The sequence below is a fragment of the Crocodylus porosus genome, unplaced genomic scaffold (assembly GCF_001723895.1).
Source record: "Crocodylus porosus isolate Cpor-Errol unplaced genomic scaffold, CroPor_comp1, whole genome shotgun sequence".
NCBI classification, from domain to species: Eukaryota; Metazoa; Chordata; order Crocodylia; family Crocodylidae; genus Crocodylus; species Crocodylus porosus.
In genome coordinates, this window is record NW_017728907.1 from 29,196,218 (window position 1) to 29,216,766 (window position 20,549).

At 43.9% G+C, this 20,549-nt stretch overlaps 2 protein-coding genes across 3 annotated transcripts in view; both read left to right on the forward strand.

Annotated features, from left to right (window-relative positions):
- CDC14A (cell division cycle 14A) overlaps positions 1-7,848 on the forward strand; it is a 142,163-nt gene extending 134,315 nt beyond the window's left edge. For both annotated transcript variants that reach the window (XM_019531022.1, XM_019531021.1), the window contains one exon: positions 5,750-7,848. In XM_019531022.1, coding sequence (XP_019386567.1) covers positions 5,750-5,798 — 49 coding nt within the window. In that variant the 3' untranslated portion in view covers positions 5,799-7,848. The remainder of the gene's footprint in view (positions 1-5,749) is intronic.
- Positions 7,849-16,106: 8,258 nt separating this feature from the next.
- On the forward strand, positions 16,107-17,690 carry GPR88 (G protein-coupled receptor 88). The gene has a single exon (XM_019531645.1). The coding sequence runs from the start codon at positions 16,503-16,505 to the stop codon at positions 17,586-17,588; it is 1,086 nt and encodes a 361-aa protein (XP_019387190.1). The 5' UTR covers positions 16,107-16,502; the 3' UTR covers positions 17,589-17,690.
- The last annotated feature ends 2,859 nt before the right edge of the window (positions 17,691-20,549 follow it).

The following is a 20,549-nucleotide window of genomic DNA, read 5'->3' on the forward strand; positions in this document are numbered from 1 at the left end:
CTTGATTCAAGTATGATGGTCTGATAGCTTAGTGTGGTTATGGTGTTAAAAAAAATGTGATTTGATAAAATGTCACCTACCTACACACAAGATCTGTTCTTCTGCTTTCTCATAGTCACATGTGGTTGATTTACAGATTAGAAAAATTTTCTTAGTACATGGGTTTCTGCCCCGCAGACATCACAGAGTATACTGAATTTTCTCCTAGTTTATGCATAATTACCTGAATTACCTGAGTTCCAGTTGCAGAATCTATACTGTTGTAATTCATAGAGTTCAAAACCAAAGGGACCATATAATTTTATTACCTGCATGTACCTGTTACCTATGTATTGAGCCCAGGAACTTGTTTGACTGAAACATAATTTGCATTTGGTTAAAGAGATTCAAAAGATTGAGAATCCTTCATTTGCTTTGATAGTTTGTCCCAGTAGGTAATTGTCCTCACTGCTAACTGTTTGTGCTTTATTCCAAATTTGAACTTGTCCAGCTTCACTTTCCAGTCATAGGTTTTGTATTGTTTTACCTTTCTCCATTTGATTAATCTTTTTAATACCTAGTAGTTTGTCCCCATAAAGGTACTTTTAGGTTTTCTTTCCATCTTCTTTTTGATCAGTCAAACTGAGCTCCATCTCTCAGTGTATGGTATTTCCTCTGGCCTTCAGTTCATTTTTGTGGTTCTTTCTGGACCTCGTCAACTTTTTTTCAACATCCCTTTTTTAAATGTGGACATTAGAACTCAATACAGTATTTCAGTATCACTCAAAAATGTTACACGTTTAGGTAAATCACCTCCCTACTCAAACTCTTCACTCCTTTGTCTGTACACTACATGGATCACTTTTGTCTTCTCTGTGTCATAATTAACACCTTTAAATTTTTCACCTAGGTATGGATGTATGTCATTACTAGAATTTCTTTTGTTCCTAACATGCTTAAAAGCCTCCTTTTTTCCTTAGTCATGAATCTTTTTCTTATGTGTTAAATTTCTCTATTGATAGTCTGCATTTCATAATTTTGTTATTAATATTTCTTGTTTTTCCATTTGTTATATGTTGCAATATCATACATAAGCCAGAGAAAGCTCAGCTCTATTTTTTTTTAATTCTGTATTGAGACCAGCACTCATTACGGGGTACTAAGTAATGTAAGGTGGTCAGCTTTTAAATTTTCTAAGAGGACCTCATTCCTGCACTCAGATCTGTGAAGATGGATTTCCTTTACATTTCCTGCATAATTCTTGTTTACCCAAATCCAAGACAACCCTGAATTTAAAATGATACTACTCCCCTCATAATTAAATTCTATACATGGAAAATTTATAAATTTGTTGTAATTTTCCATGTACAGAATCTAAATATTGGGTGGGGTGTTCATCTGAAATTTGTTCCTCCCCACCGCTACAGTGGGGAGAGCAGTGGTGGGGAGGCTGGCAGTGGGAAGAGGTCAAGTAACCTGACCCATGCCTCCTTGAAAGCCTTCTTTCCTACCCTTGAAGTAGGAAAAGGAAATGCAAACCAAATGCTGCATCTATAACCACAGTCACAAAATAGATGTTCACATAAATAGAAATATAAATAAATAGAAGTAAACAAAACCATTAGAGGTGCACTGATACATTGGTCCATATTGTGTCAGCACCGATAAAAGGAAATTTGACATTATCAGTAATCAGGTTTTTTGACTGGAGCTTGGCTGCCATATGTTAACCCCAAGAGCTGCCAGTTGAATAGCTCTGACTGAAATTACTGATGTGGCCGATAATGTTGCCAATAAATCCTGTGTGCGTGTGCACAGCAGCAGCATGCACATGGCCAGGAATGTACACCCCAGGAAAGGCATGGGGGGCATGTGCCCATCCCAGGACTTGTAGGTGGTGCGAGGGCAGGCTGCCACTGCAGGCTTGGAGCCAGGGCTGGTACCAGCCTCTTTCTGGCAGGGGAGCTGAGCTGGAGCAGCACTAGGGGCAGGTGGGGGTGGGATGGGTGGCAGCAGCGCTGGGGGGGAACCCTATGGGGGGGTCTACGATGAATTTTGGGATGGCTGTAGCCCCCCCCCATATCTCCCCTCCCAGCACCACTGCTGCCTGGCCTGAGTGCAGCCCTGGCCCAGCCCCTTGCAATAAAGAGGCTGGTGCTGTCCCGGCATCAGGCCCTCAGTGGCATCCTGCCCTGTGCACAGATCTGGGGGACACATGCCCCCCCATGCTTCTCCCAGGGGTGCGTGTAGTGGTGGGAGCTAACGCCCACTTCCCAGCACTCCCCGGATCAGCTACCCATGGCTCTGTCCTGCACACCGCCCCACCCCAGCTGTGCAGCACCTGGCCCAGCCTCAGGCTCAGCCCCACTCCCTCCCTTACCACAGGGACCTCAATCTACCCCTCCCCCATGTCCCTTCCCTGCACCACGTCCCTTCCTCACAATAGACTCAGCAGCTGGACGCTGTTCTCCAAGCTGCCGGACTGCATATCGGCAATTGGATTGCTATCTGTCGATAAGACTGGTCAATAATCAGTCATCAGTTTTGGCCCAAAGAATCTTTATCGGTGTACCCCTAAAAACCATTACACCATACAGTAATTCAGCTATTGGTTAGGAAACTCCTTCAAAATCAGGACAGTGAGGCTTAATATGCAAAAAACCTAAAGAATGTGTAAAATATAGTTCAAGAGGCAGGAGTTCTTGTGTATAATATCTTTTATCAGAGGCCTGGGGGCTGGTACTGTGATACTCAGAAGCTTACCTATGTCTATCCCAACCATACATTTTGGTTTAATAAAAGGTATCATCTCAATATAATGGCCATATGATGTGGTATGTGAAAGGAAATGACCCCCTTTTCTTAAGTTCAATTTAGTTCTTCAATCTACTCTGGAAGGGATTTAGAACAGTTGTAAGAAGACGCTTATTTATTGGTCTGGAGTAGAAATGAAGCAGGTGTGGAAAACAGCACCTAGCATCTGAAAAAACAGAGTAACTACCTCTCTGTTGGTGGGTTTACATGTGCAGTTAATGGGAAGCAATACACTGGAGTTTATTGCTTTGGAGTTTATTGCTCCTGGGTGTGCCATGTGAACATGTGCCTGGGAGCAGTAAACTGGAGCAATAAACTGTTTACTGCTGTTTGCACATGGTCTTGGGAGCACATGTTGAGCTGGGCTGGAGCAACCCTAGCTGGCAGGGGATTCAGGAGGTCAGCTTGCCAACCGAGGGCTGCCTTCTCCACATCAATGTGCTACAGAAGGGCTGGCTGGGACACAAGGGTGTGTCAGCACAAAGCTAGCTGGCGGGCACCCTTGTGCCCCAGCCAGCTGGAACAGCACCTACACATGCGCTGTTGCAGAGTAAATTCGTTTACTTCAGCCTAAAAGGGGCACGTATGTAGACAACTGAGACATTTACTGTGCAGCTAATTAGTTTATTATGCAGTAAATGTCTTGTGTAGACTCACCCTGTGACAAGCATTAGAAAACCAAAAAATAGCCCCAAGCATTTGATGGTTTGAATCATTCTGCATTTGTGCTACATACGTATTTGATCTTCTCTTTCATATGTTACTGTGTATTCTTATCGTTCATATTCATATGTTCCATGCTTTGTGAAAGGAGGAACTTCTAAAAAAAAAGTAACAATAGACTGCAGCTTGAATCCCGGTTTTAGAACACTGTGTAGTCTGTGATCCAGAATCATGTCTTTCAGCTGACTTAGGGAATAATATGACAGTCTCAGGACTTTTTGAGTCATTCCTAATCTCAAGAACCTGAGAGTAAAGCCACAGGTGTTTAATGCTCTATCTGCTATTTGTGTACCTGTCCAAAGCTAAAGTACCCTCTTCTTTACAAACATTGTGTCTGTATGAAATTTAAAGAATTTGGAATAATGGAATTCTTGAAGTTCTCCAGCTTTTGGACAGTACTTGTTAGTCACCTTTACTTTTTAAATTTCATTTTTTAAAGTTCATTGCAAAATCTTTACCCTCCAACAGAAACTACATTTCCATCAACTAAAGAGTTGGGTTTGGTTTGGTTCAGTTTGATTCGGTTTATAAAATGGTCTTAAACTAGGTTAGACTGAGAGAGCTTTGGCTATACTTAGGACTAGCAGAAATATTAAATGTTCAATAGTGGGTAGAAGTACATAGCCTTTCTACATCCTTTCTATTCAGTAAAATGAACCCCTTGAAACTGTCAGATGCGCTAATCTAGCACAATTAAATAACCTATAGCCGGTCATCAGTTCCACTGTGGTCCTGAAGCTGGCAGGAGAGTTGTTTGCAGTTTTAAATACTAGTTTTTGGTCTTTCTTCCCTTTGTAATAAATTGTACGTGTGTCCTTTAATTTTTAAACGTGCCATCCCTTCAGTCTGAATATGTTCATTATTAAACAGCACATGACCAGTTTTTAACTGAAATAGTAAGTGTCTCTAGAGAGAATCATTGAGACATAAGAAAAAATGGCACTGTCACACATTAAAAATGTGCCAGATATTTTTTGTACTTACTCAAACTATATATATATATATTTTTTATGGATCTCATTAATTAAAACATGTTTCTGGCCAGTGACAGAGTTTACCAATTTTTTTAACGTTTTAAATTCTTTTAAAATATTTTTAAAAAAAGAAACAGTACTTGACTCTATTGTAGACAGTTAGCTACCCTCGGGATGAATTAGTGATGCATGTGAGTGGGTTTTTATCATTTTGTCAGGCTTTGGTAGAGCTCCCAAAACATCCAGCTTCAATCAGGTTCATATTGCTGCTCTCATAGGATGGTACTCAACACACATCTGGGAAAAAATTGTACCGACAGATCTTATTAGTCTCAATTTGCTTACAAACCTTTTTTACACTTAAAACTCAGATGAACTTTTAATTGATACAAGATCAATAGCAAGACAGAATGCTTGTTAAATGTCTTGCGTAACCAGAAATGCACATAACTCAGGCAGGAAAGGTCTTCAGGCCTTCTTCTTAACTGCTAATTTTCTATATGATGCTTCAGACTACTTGTTCACTCAAATTTCTTTTCTTTTTGTTCTTTCTCTTGCTAAATAGCTCTAGAATTTTCTTCTGTACCTAATTGTTGGCTGTTTCCTTGTTTTTTCAGTAATTACTCCACATCTTAGCGTTTCTTCTGTCATTATCTGAATCAAAATCTGCAGAGTGCATTGTGTATTTTAGTAGTATTCTTATCCTTGTTTGAGACTTAATTAAATCAATTTAAATCACAATAACTGCAATCGTGTTTTCTCTGTTGGTTATTTTAACAGAGTATTACATTGTCTTAAAGGATTTCTTAAAATTTTCATTAAAAAGAATAAACCCCTAGAATTCTCTGGATTAGAAGTAATTGAATCCAAATATAATGGCTCATATAATAATTGTAACTTATATTTTTGTCTTTAAATACTTTTTTATATCTGATTCACAAACAATAATTACAAGTTGATAACAACAAGAAGCTATGTGCTCCTAACATTATAGTGTAAACTGAACTGTTAAATTGACTGTGTCTAATAACATTTAATGTGACTGTTTGATAAATCATTTGCCATTTTTGGTACATTTCCTGTGCATGTCCAGAATGCACTTACGTTTAGTCTACCCTGGAATTTTTCTGTTTTCTAGTTATAATCTTTTTTTTCCTCATAGAAATGTATTTATTTGAAGGTATAAATTGAATGTGGGATTTAAAAGGGTCCCTCTTAATACAAATTTTAATACCAGTTTCTGTTTCTCCTCTGCACAGTCCCTTCAGTCTGAATATGTTCAGTACTAAAGCCTTGCTGCTTCGGTGAAACATGGTCAGCTCTTAAATTCCCAACCCTTCATGGAGGAGAATGGTGAGGGAAGGAAACGGCTCACTAAGAGGAGAGCTCTTCATTCCTAGATAACTTAAAACATTTAACTAAGACACCAAGGAGAGACTTAACCAGAAATCTCTGGTTTTTAATGACTACTGCAGATGCACTGAGAAGTTAAATTTATGAAAATTTACAGTGATGTTATATACAGGTTGAAGATTTTAATGTTGTGACTGACTTGGGGTATTTCTAATAGATTTCAATAATACATTTATAATTACATTTGTGTATACAGTGTTACAATATGTATGTATTAAGAGACTATTTTGATAAGATAAAAATATATATAATTATGTAAAGATTAGACTATATTTTGTTTTAGGTTTCTTCACTTCTTTGCTACCAAAAATATGTATTTTAAATGTTTTAGGTCTTTATCTACAGGGTGTGAAAAGTTTTTATGAACAAAACCCTTTGGGTTTTATTTTTATGGGGCCACTATTTTTGTTTAAAACTGAATTCAGTTATTTTTGGTGTTTAATTTTCCTTAAGTAAAGTAGTTGAAGTCAACTAATGAGAAATTTGTAAATATACGATCAACTGGTACAACTTGGTTTATAATTGGCTTCTCCCTTTCAGCTGCTAATCTTTCATATGGTCAATTTAAAGGAGCAGATAATGTATATTTTTGATTCAGATGTAATGTGACTTTCCTACTTCTGGTATATAACCTCCTTTAGGAAGAGAAAGCAATCTAGCTTACAATTCTGTTTTAACTTTTTCCCTTTTGAGAATGTATTTAAAAATGTGTTTTATTTTACTCCTAGTTTTTCTTTCAGTTTTGTTAAATGTTTGTATCATTTGGTAATTCAGTTTGTTCTGAAGCAGCTTGTAAATTAAAAACTCTGTGCATAAAAAGGAAAGCCGATTTTCATAAGCAGGTGGATGTGCACTGAATTTGGCAACTGGTGTGAATGATTTTCATAGCAAAAACATCCTAGATTCAGATGTAGAAGTAATAAGTTATTCTAATTAAATGTGGCAGTAAAACAATACCTTTCCAGACATTTACTCTCAATTTTAGCTTGTCGTTGCCTTAACCAATGTCCAATCATGCTATAAATTATTATAACACAAGTTCTGCCATTGGCAAATATGACAATTACTACTAAATAATTGTAGTTCTACTCAAAATTAATTGGGGACCAAATTTACTGAAAGTATTTCATACAGTGTTAGTGGGGAAGGTGCATCGTATTTTACTATAACCCTTCAGAACTATTTCTCCTGTATTTATCAGAACTGGTTATGTGGTTGAATTCCCCTAAAAGTACTTTAAAAAATGGAAGGGTTTTGTGAAATATCTTTTTATTGGACCAACTACAAATAGCTGGCCCAGCAGAAGATAACACACAAAACCCTTGTCCCTCATACATTTCCTGGACCATCATGGCTACAACACAACCCTGACCCTACTTTAAAAAGCACTAGTATGATTTTGAAACAAATGGTTAGTGTAATCCAGGAGGCAAAATTAAATAAATAAAATTGTCAGTTAAAAGTACTGTACTTTTAGACAGCTGAAGAAAAATACTTGATTAAAGGTTTTTGTACTAAACTGAAAGTCCAGGAAAGTTCTATAAGTGCGTCACAAATCGCATCATGATCATTTGGTGTATTTTTATGAAAAAAATCATAGATACCATTTGGAATGGGAATTCACATTGAAAATTGTAATAGTTACAAAAACAATGTTGAGTGCAGCTATATAAATCAGAGTAAAATTTACATGTAATACTGTAAATTTTCATAACTTTGTGTATATGTGACATATACACACCCTAAGTAGCATATGTGTGTGCGTATATAATATAATATACTGCATATGAATTATAGGTGAACGGTAAGGTAATTCTACCTCCAATAAAGAATTTTGTTTGATATGTATTTTGTTATGAATACTTTATCTTCATAAAAATATGTATTTTGTTCTATTTTGTAGATATACACAGCTAATCAACAATAAAAATATCTATATAAATGAGCTGCCTTACTTCTACTTTACCTTACTCAGTTTAATTTGGTCAAGTGCCTGCTCCTTTTCAGAAATTGGAATAAGTAAAATGTGCCTCTGTGGACTGCTTGTGTCTCAATAACTCGATTTTACTGTTTCAACAGCAGTATTGTCATCCTCATAATTGGATAAGGTTGTTGTTCCACCTGCCACATGTCGTTCTGCCTGCATTAAGGAATATGAGCGTCTTAGGAATTGTGGACTTCCCTCAAAACCTTTGGCAGAAATCCAACAGCATCCATATGATTTGGTAGATGCTCTTCCTACTGCTATTCCAGGCTGTCTGATACTGTATTTACTCACATTCCACGCACACCTTTTCCCTTAAAATCAACCCTTTGAAACTTGGGACACTAACAGTAGCTTTTGACTAAGCTGCTGAAAGCTTCTACCAATTCCTTAGTGGCTGTGAGAGAGTTAACACTCTAGCTTGTGAGTGTTATACTCACCATGTTACACTCTAGCCATTAAGTTGGGTGACAGTAAGTGAGCCACTACATGCTGTTGGCCATGCCCCAGGAAAATTTTTTTTTTCTAAATTCTGCCTTCCCTAAACAATATGTGTGTCTTTTTGGGTTGACAGGGTGGTTGGCATGTGAGAAAATACAAGCATTCTTTTCAGTGAATGGACTCTGCCAGGGTTTTAAAGTAAACGCCTGTCATTGGTAGAAGCTGCAGGTAAGAACAACTTAAAGAGGAACCGAGGCGACTTGATTGACTCAGTCATAAAAAGAAACTCTGCTGTGAGTTCAGAATATCTAATTAGCAAGCCATGTTGGGCTCATTTTGATTATTACAATTACAGTACTAAAATTTCAGTGATAACTACCTCCAGAGCATAGGGAGGAATTTAAAGTTTGAAGGACTGTTAATGGCAAAGATGCAATTTTAAACAGCTTGATCCAGCATCCTGTTCTGTGGCCGGTTCAGTCTTAAGAAAGAGAACAACCTAGGTCTATAGTACTTCCATTTTTCAGGAGACTCAAAGAGCTACCTGTGAAGGTCCAGAATTGTTTAGTTTCAAAACTAATGAAGGTTTTCATTTGCTATCTAATTCCTGGCCTACTGTTTTCTCTCCTGGACTAGATACACTTGAGATTTAAAAGGAAACAAGGTAGATGTCATACTGACTCTGTAGCAGAGCACTGGAGTGCTCGCTACTAGCAACAGTAATAAGGACAGCTGCCAATTAATAAGGCAGCACAGGTGAGGGTTGCCAGGGCAACTAATGTTGGTCAGCTGGCTAGAAGAAGGCTGGGCCGGGCCTTTATAAACAGCCCAGGCCGGAGCCTAGCTAGCAGTTCTCTGGCAGCCGCAGGAGCTCTGCAGGAGAGCTGAGCAGCAGAGTCAATGGTGGCGGTCTGACCGGCTGCAATGATGTGAGGGGAGAGAGAGAACCTGGATAGAGGTATGAGAGAGCCAGCATTGAGCAGAGCTGGGGTTATAATCTCGGGGCCTATGAGTGTGTTATAAGCCGATAGGCTTCTGGTGTTTGAGTTATAGACGTTTGGCTCCCGATTCAGTTATCGTTATACCGGAGGACCAGGTGAGGCTGTAGGGGTGTGAGGAGGCCTCATGGGAGCTCCCCAATAATTTGGGGCCCCGTGTGCCCAGTAGTGGCACAGTGAGCGGTGCCAGTGGGGCACTGCTGTTTGCGCCGGAGAGTCACGGTGTGCGGGGTTTTGGACCCTGGCCCGTGAGGGCAGTAGTTTGCCCAGTGGGGCAAATGACCCAGAAAAGGGCCGAGGGGCCAGGCATGGCTGCGGCCACCTGAGCCCCAAGCGTGGGAAACGCAGAAGCGAGATCCCAGGGTGGGCAACAAGCGCGAGGAGCGCAGTGTAGGCCCCAGAGAGGGCGGCAAGCGCAAGGAGCACGGTATAGGCCCCAGAGTGGGCGGGGCTGCAGAGAGGGCGGTGAGTGCGAGATGCGTGGCAAAGACCCCGAGAAGGGCTAGAGGGGCGAGATGCGCGGCAAAGACCCCAAGAGGGGCGAGACGCGCGGGAAAGCCCAGAGGTGAGCGAGAGGCCCCTGAGGGGGCGAGGTGCATAGAAAGAATAAGACAGGCTCCAGTGGGGCGTAGCCTGGGCGAGACAAACCCAGAGGCACCAGACAAGGGGGCGCTGGTTGTGAGGGTAACCCAGAGGCGCCAGGCAGGGCGCAGGGAGACAGAAGGACCAGATATTGTCCACGAAGAACTGCGAGGCTTGGGGCGTGCTAAAGGGGAGGTTGGAGGCACGCATCGCCCATAAGGCAGGGGTGCACTGGGGCACCCCAATCGGAACGGGGCATAGTGCAGAGTAGTGTCCAAGGCAAGACAAGGCAGCCTCCCTTACTGAACTTAGAACATCAAAGATGTGGCGGGCGAGTTGAGGGTGCTGAATCACCTAACTGGACACGGCAGGGGGTGCTAGCAGAATCACGGCCGCCCCTGCACCCACTCTGTGACAGACTCATTTCAGAAATCTGAGCCAGGGCGCATACATAACTTTTCCAGTGCTTATGCTGGAACTCCAAATAGTATAGCAGGTCTGCTTTGCTTTTCCATTTCTTCAGAACACATCAATACATTATACAAGCAGTCCTCAGACTTATGACACGATTGGTTCCTGAAACCCTTGTCTTAAGTCAAAACATCTAACTCAGAACCGATTTTTCCCATAGGAACAATGTTATAAATGGGAGATTGGTTCTTGAACCAAGGCCCAGTACCCTATTTTCACCAAAAATAACCCAGAATTTTTAACCCAATCAATTATAGATGAGTAATATAGCTACATTAATGTATTTATATTGTAAATAGCAATTGTATTGATTTGGAAGGACTTGTTTGATTTGGCTTTGCTGGACTTTTTGAACGGCTCTGGGCTGAACTTTTTGAAGGGTTCTTGGCTGGAGTCTTCTCAGGAGTCTTGGCTGCAGAATTTTCTGGAGTCTTGGCTGCTTTCGTAAAGAAAGTGTCCAAGGAAGTTTGGACAGACGTTCTCCAGGGACATGGGTGACTCAGTGAACTTGCTTGCTGGCATGCCGTGACATCGGATAAAGCATCCTAAAGTCAAAACTGACATCAGAAAGTTGAAACTGTCAATTTATAAACTTTGTAAGTGCCATCCGTTGCAACTCGAAATGTCTTAAGTCAAGGACTGTCTGTAATGGACAACCATGTCAAAAGGCAGTTGGATCATGAAACTGATGCATTTGTCATGAGATGTCTGGTGGTGTGTTTACTGAGTCTTCTGAATGCCTGAGCAAACAACCCAAACAGATGCTTCTCAGCAGATCAGAAGTGGGGCCTCAAGAACTTAGGCTAAATACAAGTGTTCAAAAAGACTGAGGTGAAAGCACTCTTTAAATATCGTGCTTTACTCAAAGTGCTCTAGATTAATGCAGGATTAAACATAATAGACATTAGCCCATGGGGGAGCATAGAAGTGGCCTGCACTAGCTAAGGTCAGCAGGTGTGTGATACTTCAGTACACCTCCCAGGAGGCTGCTGGAGCAGCCCCTCTCCCCAACCTTGCCCCCCAACCAGTGGGCAGCTTTCAGCAGTGGCTGGGATGGTGGGTGGGTGAATGAAACACCCCTTGCTGCAAGGGCCCCCCCCACAGCTTGCTGGCTCAGGGGCAAGAGGGGGGGATCCAGGTCCATATGGCAAAGGTGCCTCCCTTCTCCCACCTGGCTGCAATTTCTGGTGCAGTTAAAAGCCAGATGGGCAGCCCTGTGCTGCAGCTTCTGACTGCAGCCCTCAGGAGGTTGGGGCAGGAGGGGATGAACAGAACTCACCCTGAGGCAAGGCCACCCCCCATAGTTTGCTGGCTTGGGGTTTAGTCATGGGACGGAATGGCCCTCAAGCCAGGTCCGTGCAGCAGGGGGATTCATTCACCCACCCCACTCCAGCCTCCTGGCAACTGCAGCCAGAATCTGCAGCACAGGGCTGCTCATCCAGCTTTTAGCTGCACTGGGAACTGTGGCTAGAGGTGACCCTGCCACCCCCAACAAGTTGCAGGCTTGAGGGCCAGGGGGGCCAAGCTGGGTCTCTGTAGTAGGGGGGCACCCCCCACCCCAGGCACAACTGCAGCTTGCCTACCCTGTGCTGCAGCTTCTGGCTGCAGTTGCCAAGAGGCTGGCGGGGTGCTGAACAGAACCCTGGGAGCAGATTTTAGCTATGTCAGGACCTGCAGCTGGGGGAGGGAATGGAGCCCCTCCCTGCCACGTGTACCTGGCCTGGCCTCCCCTGAGCCAGCAAGCTATGGAGGAGCCCTCATGGCATGGGTGCTCCATTGGCCACACCGGGAGTAGACCCAACCTTTTCTGTCTCCTCTCTGTGACAGCTGCGGGGCAGGCTTGGGGGGCGGGGGGTGCTCCTCTGCTCAGTGGAGGCTAGCAAGCCCCCAAGCAAGAGGCCTCTGGGGTGTTGAGGGAATGTAACCTACTGTACTCAGGGTGGATGTAGTATAGGCATTCAATAAAGTGTTCTGACGTAAAGTGTTTTAGTTTATTACCACATCCATCGAGGGTTAACTTAGAACAGGATCCACCATTTTTAAAGTTCTTTATGTGCCATGACCATCTTTTTTGTTATGACTTTAAAGAACTTTCTATATGCTTAACGCACATTAAGTGTTATACCTGTACCTAGCCTTAGTGATCCATAGATGCATTTATCCTGCCTCAGAGCAGGAAGATGGACTTGACTGATTTCTTGAGATCCCTTCAGGCTATTTTCCTATGATTTATGTATTTTCCTGCTGGTGGCTTCTCCTGAGCAAATACATATTTCAGTGATGCATCCTGAGAAACTCCAGTTAAGCAACAGGTAGGTAACTTCTCTTTTTTTCATAAAATAACTTGTATTTTTTTCAGGAATGTCTCAGGCTATAACTATACCTTGATTCAATTCAGGATGTAGTCACTTGAGCAAGTTACCATGATGTAAATGAGGACAGAGACTTACAAGGTTGTCTGCAACTGTGTTAATTGCTTATGTACACACCCTTATCTGTGGAAAATGGAAGCTAATCTACATTAGCTTACCACTTTTTACTACTCATTCTTTTTGTAGGGGTTTTGTCAGAGGAAGGGCAGGAGTTTTTTATATATGTGCTGTTGTGTGCTTATGTTAAAGAAGGCAAATTTGAGGAAGGCAACCTGCTCTTCAAAACAAAGGCAGTAAGACCTATGATGATCCTTAGTTCCTATGAGAGTCTGTTCTACTGAGTTGAACTTGCCTGTAAGTTTTGTCTCCTACAAAGGTGAGCCTTACCATTATTGAAGAGTTCCACTGTGTCAGAGGGCAAATTTAATTGACCACAGTCTTTATACTAGAACTTTTCTGGTAATGATGAGCCCAGACCATGAGTGCCTTGAAAATAAAGACCAAGACCCCAAACTTGATTTGAAATTCTGTAGCAATCCATTGTAGACAACAGAGAAAAGGTCTCTGTGCCATCTTGAAGAGATTCACTGTAGTGTTCTGTACCAGGTGGAGTTTCCTAAGTGATGAAGATTTCATGCTCGGATATATTACATGGCTGTAATCAAGACACAACATGATTAAGGTATAATGGGGGCAAGTCATTATTTGACAGAATTGAATGGAATCTCTCATCCAATCAGATATGATTAAAAAAATATTATTGGTGTGAGAGCTTAGCTGCAGTGAGGGATCCAAGAGCAGTCTAAAGTATGGTCTGAACTGACCGCTTGAAGGAGTGTACATTCAACCAAAGGAACCTACCATGACTTTGGCTACTGTCTTGTTTAGTTCAGCTTTAACCATCTGCTCTTCATCTGTGAGTTAACAGCATCCGTCCACTGGGCCACATCAGTGGCAGCCTATGGTCACACGCAGTGATGGAAAAGTAGATGTGCCATCCGCATATTGCAAGCATGTGAATCCATGTTGTCATACTGGTTCACCTAGTGACAGTGTGTAAACAACACTCAGACTGTTGGTTGCTAGGAACCTTTACCTCAGCTCCCACTAGCCCCTATCCAGGCACAATATATAACATTGTGTTGACTGCATATGCTAGGCAACACCAAGGAAACTCCCAGGTATAGAACATGGCCAGTCCTCACTCCTCTGAAACCCCATTGTGGTGAAGAATCTGCCTAACTTTACACGTCAAGGGTGTCACACGTGGCCTGCGGCCTGGAGCTGGCCTGTGGGGCTGTATTGTTCAGCTGGCAGGGCTCCTACAAGGGCTGGGAATTTGGGGCCTAGGTGAGTGGGGGAGCTTCATGGGAGACGTGTTGGCAGCAGGTGGTAAGTGGTAGCTGTGTTAACACTCATGGTTGCTGTAATCATGCACGCTGCTGCCATATCTGTATCCGGTCCATGAGGTTCCCTACAGACCAGATCCGGTTGCAAGAAGCTCCACCTCCAAACCCGGCCCAGGGCCGAGTGAGTTTGATATCTCTGCTGTACATGCAGGAGTCAATATTAGGGTTCTTGTACAGAACTCCTAAGGGACTTGGTAGCAAGGATTTTATGTCCTCCACACAAGACTTCTAAATGTAAGTGGCTGACTGTGAAGGGAGTTTTGCAAGGAAAGAAGGGGCTGATTTTTCTGCCATTAAGATACCAGAGTTTTCCATTAGTCATTTCTTTAAAATAAAAGTCCATGTAGGCTGAACACTGATGGTTTGCTTTTTGTGCATGGAAAGACACATGACACAATGAAAGCTATACTGGAAGTACCTAACCCACTTACCCCTACACACCACCTGTGAGCTTTGGATCAGACTTCTTAAGTCCCTGATCAAAGAAAGATCTGGTTGGGCAAGACATGTCTACCACTAGTATAAACCTTACTCTTAATAGCTGTTTTGAATTTGTACTTTAGAGCTGAGACAATCTTACACTGGGGCTCCAGACAGACAGAGGTAAATATAATCTTTTAATTTACAAGGTGGGGATCTTGTTTTACAACCAAAGGTGAAGTGGATGATTTGGAGAAGAAATGACAAAGAAGAGAAGACAGGCTGTTGTGTTTGGCCTTGTAGTATTTGGGATTTTATTCTATGTACTTTGTAAGATAATAACCAACAATAATTATAACTTTACCTGAGCAGTACCCAAGACACAAGGAGCTCAGGCTGACGAGAAGCTGTGCCATAGAGACATGTCACTTTAAACTGGGCTCACTGCTTCACTGCAGCATGGGGGCGGCAGAAGTGTCTTGGCATCAAAGGGAAAGTGAGCGTGTTTGCAGTGACAGCTCCTGTGCTTCTCCATTAGAATCGCTTACTTTAAAGGACTGTGTGCCCCAAAGGACTTTCAAAGCATTTGCGCTCTAATAAGAGGGTTGCAATACTATTAGTCCTATTAGCAGGCTCTATTGAGCACACTCTAATTAGTTGCAAGCTGACGCACTTTCTCCTGTAATATTGGCCAGACAGAAGAACTTTGGTTTCATTTTCTTGTAGCCACAGTGTTTCCAATAACCCTCAGATATAACTTCAGAAAGGTTTTGTGGGACCCACAGCAGCTTGGGACCCTGAGTGTGGAACTGGCACCTTTTTATATCACGTTCCAGAAAACCTCACCCTGTGCGTTCAGTATTATTATTATTATCGTTACTCATGGCAGTTAGGGCTGCAGGGTGAGACTATAAAGTAATCTATTCATCAAGGAAAAGCAATGACCAATTCAATGTAGAGGAGTGTATAATAGATTTCAGTCACCTGTGTTGTCTCCATTTCCTCCTATCCCCTAAATAACCCAAAATATACATATGCAGGGGTTAGCACCCTTACATGAAAAGTGCTCTGTTGCCAAGGAGCTATATGTAAGAGACAATGTGTTTTTTTAATTCAGAAAGCACATTGCTATTAGAGACTGGATCTAAAATTAGGTTTAAAAATAGGTTTTACAGAAGCACTGAGTGGTGCTACCTAATAAGGAGAATCGGAAGAAATCAGTTCAAATGAATAGCTGGTAGGGGAGTTTCTGCCCCAGATACTCTGCCTTTCAGAGACAGGTGAACAAAGTCCTTTATTAGTCAAAAGCTTGCTGAGGATGAAAGGCTCTGTGTACATACATTGCGAGGCAGCATTCAAACCATGGAGTTGGTGAGGGAGGGAGAAAAATCACACTAGCTGCAGTATTTTCAGAGCCAGCTGGGATTTTCCTCCTGCTTTTACAAGTTGGAAATCTGCTGAATAATTCATGAGGAGGAGAAAGGCTGAATTTTCCTGGGATGATGTATGTGGTATGTACAGTAGCACAGAAGGAAACCGCAAGACTTCATATCAGCTGCTGCTGCTCTTGTTGCTGATTGCAGGTGCTGCTTTTCTTGGCATTTTCACAGCTGGAACATCCTTGCTGCTGCTTTCCTGGATGCTGTTAGCTGCCTGACCTGGATTGTCCCTGACAGCTCCCTGCTCTGGACACTACTAGCTTCACTATGCAACCCCACTTCTGCTAGCTTTATTCTCTGGACTGTCCTATTGGTTGCCAGTGTTGGATACTACTGGACTTTGCATGCTCTGCACTATACCAGTAACCTGCCTTACAGCCTTATTCTGGCTCCTCTCTGTCTGTGTCTCTGCTTCAAAGCCTCCTTTCCCGGGTAAGCATGAGATTTGCATGGAGGTGCCGAGACTGAGTTGCATTCAAGAAGATGCCCAACTCTTCCTGGAGTGCCAGCTCCTCTCTGCTGCTCCTGTGTGAAGAGTCCTCAGGGACCAGGATCTCCTTGTCTCTTCTGTACTCCTTGTTAGCCATATCAGGGACCTTATCCAATGTGATGGTTATTTATTTAGTCTTCTCCTTCAAGAAGCTACAGACCACCAGCAATGCTTTCATTGTGAACGGCTGTGCCGCTGACCTGAGCGTCTGTGCCCTCTGGATGCCACAGGAGGCAGTGCTGTGGCTACTACCACCAAACTCCCCTTCTGCCCACTCAACAGGATACCGGCTGCTCCGGGGGGCGCTCCTGGGCCTTGGCCTCACTGTCTCCCTTGTCTCTCACCTTCTGGTAGCTCTCAACAGGTATGTGCTCATCACTAAAGCACCCAGTACTTACCAAGCAATCTACCAGCGGAGACATGTAGGGTGGATGATTGGACTGTCCTGGGGCCTTGCCTTGCTCTTGGTCCTGCTGCTGCCCAGGCTTTGGACACAGTGGCCTTCACAGCAGTCACCCCAGGGGGAAAGTAGCAGCAGTGTGCACTATACTGCCCTGCTGGTACCTCTGGCCATGCTCAGCCAGACAGCACTGCTGCTCCACTGCTATCTTGGCATCGTGAGGCGGGTACGGGGCAGCGTCAAACGGGTCAGTGTCCTCAACTTCCACCTTCTGCACCAGCTGCCCTTCCCTGCTGCCCCACAGCCGCCACGCCGGGCCCAGCGACGCCTCAGCAGTATCTCTGTGCTGCTCCTCTGCTGTGTCTTCCTCCTGGACACCCAGCCCCTGGTGTGGGTGAGCCTGCTGGGCTTCTTCCTGCAGCCCATGCCCCGGGCATTGCAAGCGACCAGCTGGCTGCTGCTCTGCTCACTGTCAGCATTCAACCCACTGCTTTATACCTGGAAGAACGAGGAGTTCAGGCGCTCTGTACGCTCAGTGTTGCCAGGAGGAGACGCTCCAGGTGTAACTGTGGCTGTGGCAGCAGCAGCCACTGCCCTCCCCACGGTGTCCCTTCCCTCCCAGGAGCTGCCACAGCTGGGTGCCAGGGTGAAGAGCATGGGTAACCTCATGCTTCACTGATTCACTTGGGGAAACATATGGCTCCCCTGGTAAGATTTGACAAGATGCTGAAATATGTAGGAGGCGTATGAGTGCAAATGACTCACTGAACCACAGAGCAAAATCCTCTACTCCCTGAGGGAGAGACTTTGGATGCTGCTTCACAGATGCTGCAAGGCTGAAACGTACATCCAACTGATTTCCTTCCCCGTGGCATGTATGTGGCCTGGGAAAGCTGATGGGGTTGGATACTTCAGAGGACCCTGTTGTTCTCCAGGTCTTCGGTTTCCCCTCTGCTTTCCTCTCAGCTTGTACACTGCCAACTGAGGTTCCTTCACAGGAGTAGGATGCTTGTGTCTTGGGGTTACAACCACTGTGGTGTAAAAATGTTGCCATGGAGACTCCTTTAGAGAGGTTGTGAACCTGGGGCTGCTCAGCCCTCCTCACAGGAAGGTGGCACTTGGTTGTGGGTGATTCAGAAGCTATTTTACAGTGGGGCTTCAGGGCTTGGGATGCTAAATAAGCATCTGGGAACTGCCTTGGCAGTCCCACTCCACTTCCAGCTCTCCATTCCCACTGCCCATCCACAACAGGCTTTCCTGCCTTCTCAAGTGGAGGCCCACACGATGTGTGAGGGTAGAAGGTCCGTCCTTCTGCGGGCATCTTCCAGGAAGGGACATCTACCCTGCCCCCTCTTTCCAGAGGGCTGTTTCCACAGGACTTTCTGGGGCTTCACCCTCTTCTGCTCCTCACCCGCTTTGGGGCTGCTCTTTCCCTTGCTAGTTCTGCCCCCACTTCTTTCTCCTTTTTCTGTAAATTTGTTTCCTTTTTCGCTCTCTCCTGGCCTCTCAGTTTGACTCCTGCTTTGTGTACCTGTTTGCTGCCTCTTCCCCCAGAGGTTTGCTTCCTTCAATCCCTCACTGTTACTGATACACTGAGAAGACTGAAGCTCTTGCTATGTTGTCCTAGGGATTTGGGAGAAGGAGCTGGGGACTTGGTGCTGCTCAAGCCTCCTTTGCAGCCTCGGTCTTCTCATTCCCTGCCTGAGCCTCCCCTGCTCTGTACAGTGCCATCCACAGCTCTCTATTTTTAAAGGCCTCTCTGGGATGGTAGCCAGGGCTCAGATCCCATTGGACTGGGTTTAGAAATAGTTACAGCCCCGCAGAGAAAACAGGATGGAGAGGCAACTTTTAAAAAAAAAAAAAAGCCCCCAATTTTAATACTTTGTTTTGGATGTTTTCTGAGCAACTCCTTAAATAAAACAAATGTTGACACAAATGTCTGCCTTTGGCAATTCACTTTGATCAAAATAGAGTCTAGTCCTCCGTCTCTACATAGCATTATAATCTGTTCAGCTATTTGTCTTTGCTGTGGTAGTTCTACTTCATCAGGAACAAACCACATTATTGTTGCAAGGGGGTTTTGCAGCCTGTCCTTGTGCTAAGTTAGAGGTGCCAGGCTTGGTGGAACAGCTTCTGTTCAGCAGAAATCCTTCCACTCAGGATAAATGTATCAGTGGAGCTGCTTTTCTGGCCATTACTGCAACCTCAGTACTGGTTGTAGTCAGGGACTAAAGAGCCTTTCATTTTTTGTAGCCTGCCGAGGCTTCAAAATGATAAAAGGGAAAAGACATCCTGCAGCCAGCATCATTAGGAGAGGAGAGAAGCTTCATGAGTGTATGACAGCCTGTGAACTGAAAAAAAAAAAAATTTCCTAGTTCTTAACAAGACTTCCTCCTCCATATCTCAGGCAGTCTGCTCTGAGTGACAGTGAGTATGTCTCTTGTGTATCCAATTTCCATGCTAACAGCTTGTTCCAGCTTCTTTTAAGTCAGCAGGAGTTTTCCCAGTGACCACAATCTGAGTGAAGTGTAAGGCCCTAGATGGGATCCCTGGCTGTGGAGGTAGCAGAACATATCGGAACCCCTGAAGTTCTCAGGTGGGTCTGGGTCTGGGTGTGGAGGTGGGTAGGGAAGAGATTACACTACAGAGAAGTTATATGAGAGTTGTGCACCCCCTTCAGGCTGCAGGGCAATACTTGGTGCCAGCTTTTGTTTCTCCACAGCAGTACTGGCAGATATGAGTGGCTCAGCATAAGCATTGGAGGTCTGAAACTGCCCAGACATGCAAGTCAAATTCCTTTTCCCTGCAAAGGAGGAAGGGGTGAATGCCTACACTTCTGCTAGCACTGCAGGGGCTCCAGAGCCAGGAGGTCCTGGGAGGATTCTGTCCCTGCAGCCATCTGCACAAAGCTCATTTGTTCATCCTTTGCATAGGAGCTGAGAGTTTGACTCTGATGTAACTGGCATAAAGCAAGTCCATCCATGTCTCTCTGGGACTGAGGTTCCCTATCCAGTGTAGGTCTTGAGTGCATAATGTGCACTATGCTTGACTAACTCTTGCCCTGGGCTGAAAGCCTGGACAGGCAGATATGGGGCCTACTAGCCTTTCAGGGAGGGAGGGAGAAAGAAGTGACCATTGAAACTATTCCTCCCTTACAACTGGAGCTGTATGTGAAAACAAAAGGAAGCCCAATATGAAACAGGAATTTAAGTAAAGATGATCTATGCATGACTATCAACATTGTTTAGAGAGATGAGCGTACTCACTTCACAGCCTCAGCAGGACAAAAATAGCAGTGAGGAAATGAGTGTGGAATGTTTCCACCTCTCCTTTATCTTCTCTGGGGGTGCCCACCTCTGTCTGCATGTATGCTGATTTCAGACCTCTCTCACCTTGCAAAGTTACTGTTCAGAATGTGCCTTAACCTAAAGCCAAGATCTTTATTTTTCTTTAGCGTAAACATTATATGGCCAGTGGCCATGTAAGCTTGTCCTAGATCCTAGCAACCAATGTGCCTAGCCTCTATAGTAGTGGTTCTCAACCTTTTTAGACTTAAGGCACCCCTTCGGAAATGCCAGCTCTTAGTTTTCACTCATTTTTTACTATGGAAAATAGAGCAATTCTTCTGTTGCAAAGAACT

Excerpts from the sequence above, each read along its gene's own strand:
- GPR88 (XM_019531645.1), top strand. The coding sequence starts at position 16,503 with ATGCCCAACTCTTCCTGGAGTGCCAGCTCCTCTCTGCTGCTCCTGTGT.